General features: G+C 35.7%; 1 protein-coding gene across 1 annotated transcript in view; it reads left to right on the plus strand.

Annotated features, from left to right (window-relative positions):
* Nucleotides 1-965, plus strand: part of Cbr-hyl-1 — a gene marked incomplete at both ends in the record, with an annotated part of 5,695 nt that extends 4,730 nt beyond the window's left edge. Inside the window, one exon of the mRNA XM_045236162.1 lies at nucleotides 870-965. Within this exon, the coding sequence (XP_045095756.1) occupies nucleotides 870-965 (96 nt within the window). The remainder of the gene's footprint in view (nucleotides 1-869) is intronic.
* Between the last annotated feature and the right edge of the window lie 1,133 nt (nucleotides 966-2,098).

Raw genomic sequence — 2,098 nt, forward strand, 5'->3', positions numbered from 1 at the left:
TCATATTCTTGTTATGGGCATCATATCTGACCAATTTTCCACCCTCCAGGAAGACGTCCGACACGTCATGGGAGAGGAGAATCAGTGTTCCGACTCTGGAAAATTCTATTTTTTCAAAATTGTTCAATTGCGATAAAAATTGATATCACGACATGAAATGGGCTGAAAATGAGAATGCTAAAAGAAATGTTCCAAAAAGGTCAAAACTGGAAAAAAAAATTTTTCGGAATTTTTCCGAAACTGAAAATTACCGATTTTCAGCGCAAACAGNTTAAATTTCAATTATTTCAGCAGNNCCACCATGTAAAAATAGTCTGGAAAGCCCACCAGACGAATATAACGCGATTTCTAAGTCATAAAAGTTGGTGGCCTAATTTTTGCAAATTTGGTTTTCTAGGTCATCTGTAAAAAGCCTAGAAATGGGCCAAAACTCACCGAGCGTTTTTTCTAGGCCATTTTAACATGGTGGCCTAGTTTTCCCTGGTGTGTTTTCTAGGCGATTTTGACATTGTGGCCGAACTTTTTGACAGATGTTTTTCTAGGCCATCCACTATTTTTGTCTAAAAATGACCTAGCCTTCACCTGAAGTGTTTTCTGAGCGTTTTCGCATAGTGGCCTAACTTTAGCAAGTTGAGGTTTCTAGGCCATCATGTTGAAATGACCTAGAAATCACACCAGCAGAATATCGGGCCATTTCTAGGTCATAGAAGTGGGTGGCCTAGAAAACTCAACTTGCAAAAGTAAGACCACCAAAGTTTATGGTCTAGAAACCACACCAAGTTAATATTAGGTCATTCCTATGCCATAAAAGTTGGTGGCCTAGAAAATGCGAAAGTTCGGCCACCATGTTCACAATGAATTCTTTCCAGGTTTCTCCTGTGACCGATCACGACGACAGCGATGAGGAAGAAGAGGCGAAGGCCGACGGAAAAGCACGTCATCGTAGAGCTCCACGCAAGGAATAGAAATTTCCAGAAAATTTCCCTTTTTTTACTCGATTTCTCCCTTTTGGCTCCTAATTAAAAAACGGTTCTGTATCACGATGAACATGTCCTCCTTCACCACTCTTTCTTTGTCCTTTTTATGGCTATTCAATAGCTCCGCCCCCTTTTTTAATTATGAAGTTAAAATTCTTATTAAAATTAAAGTTTTTAACATTTCCCTATTTGGTGATCTCTCCTTCTTTTCCCCCTAGAATCCACTTCCTCCATATTTATTGCGTTTTTTTGTTTTTTTTTTTCAGTTAATAAATTATACCAGGGACCCTAGAATTTTTAAATTTGGGTTAAGAGAAAAAATAAATTAGCGAATTTTCACTTTTTTTGAAAATTTTAAAAGTTTAGGTGAAACAGTGAAAAATTACTGTTTCGAAATAGGAATTGAGGATTTTCGAATGATTTGAAATTTCAATTTTTGATAAAAATAAGTCGGAAAATGTAGATACCGTAGTAAAACTACAGTACCCAAAAATTTTGATATTTATCGCTGTTTCAAAGTTTTGACATTTTAAAAATATAGATTTTTTCTATAATTAAACTGCCAAAAATGAGATCCTAGAGCGAAAACTAGAGACTCCACCGATTCCGAGGAAGGGGTTGTCTCCGAGAAACCGATTCCGAGGAAGGGGTTGTCTCCGAGAAACCGATTCCGAGGACTTTTTTTTTTGAAATTTATTTATTAACGTTTTCTATATCTCTATGGAAACCTTTTTGTCTGTTTGAAATTCTGAAATTTCCAAAAATTCAAACTTTTTGATCTTTGCAAAAATTTTGAATTCCAGTTTTTAGAAATAAGAAAAACACCCTACTTCTCATTTTTCAGTCACCCTTTACTTACTCAAGTATTTTGCCCTTTCTAAAAGATTCACCTGATTCCTTTCTTTCTGACTACAACTGTTTCTCATTTTTCGTAAAATTTTACAATTTTGTCCAAGTGCATTTGTAAACTGATACAACATGTCTTTCCCCTTTCGACCCTAGGATATTGATGGATCATGTGTCAAAAATGTGGCAAATACTCATTAGCTTGATGATCTTTTGCTAAATGCTCACTTGCTAAATATGCTCATTAGCTAAACTCGCTCATTTGCTAAAATAGT

This window comes from Caenorhabditis briggsae (genome assembly GCF_000004555.2).
Source record: "Caenorhabditis briggsae complete genome, chrIV, whole genome shotgun sequence".
NCBI lineage: Eukaryota > Metazoa > Nematoda > Chromadorea > Rhabditida > Rhabditidae > Caenorhabditis > Caenorhabditis briggsae.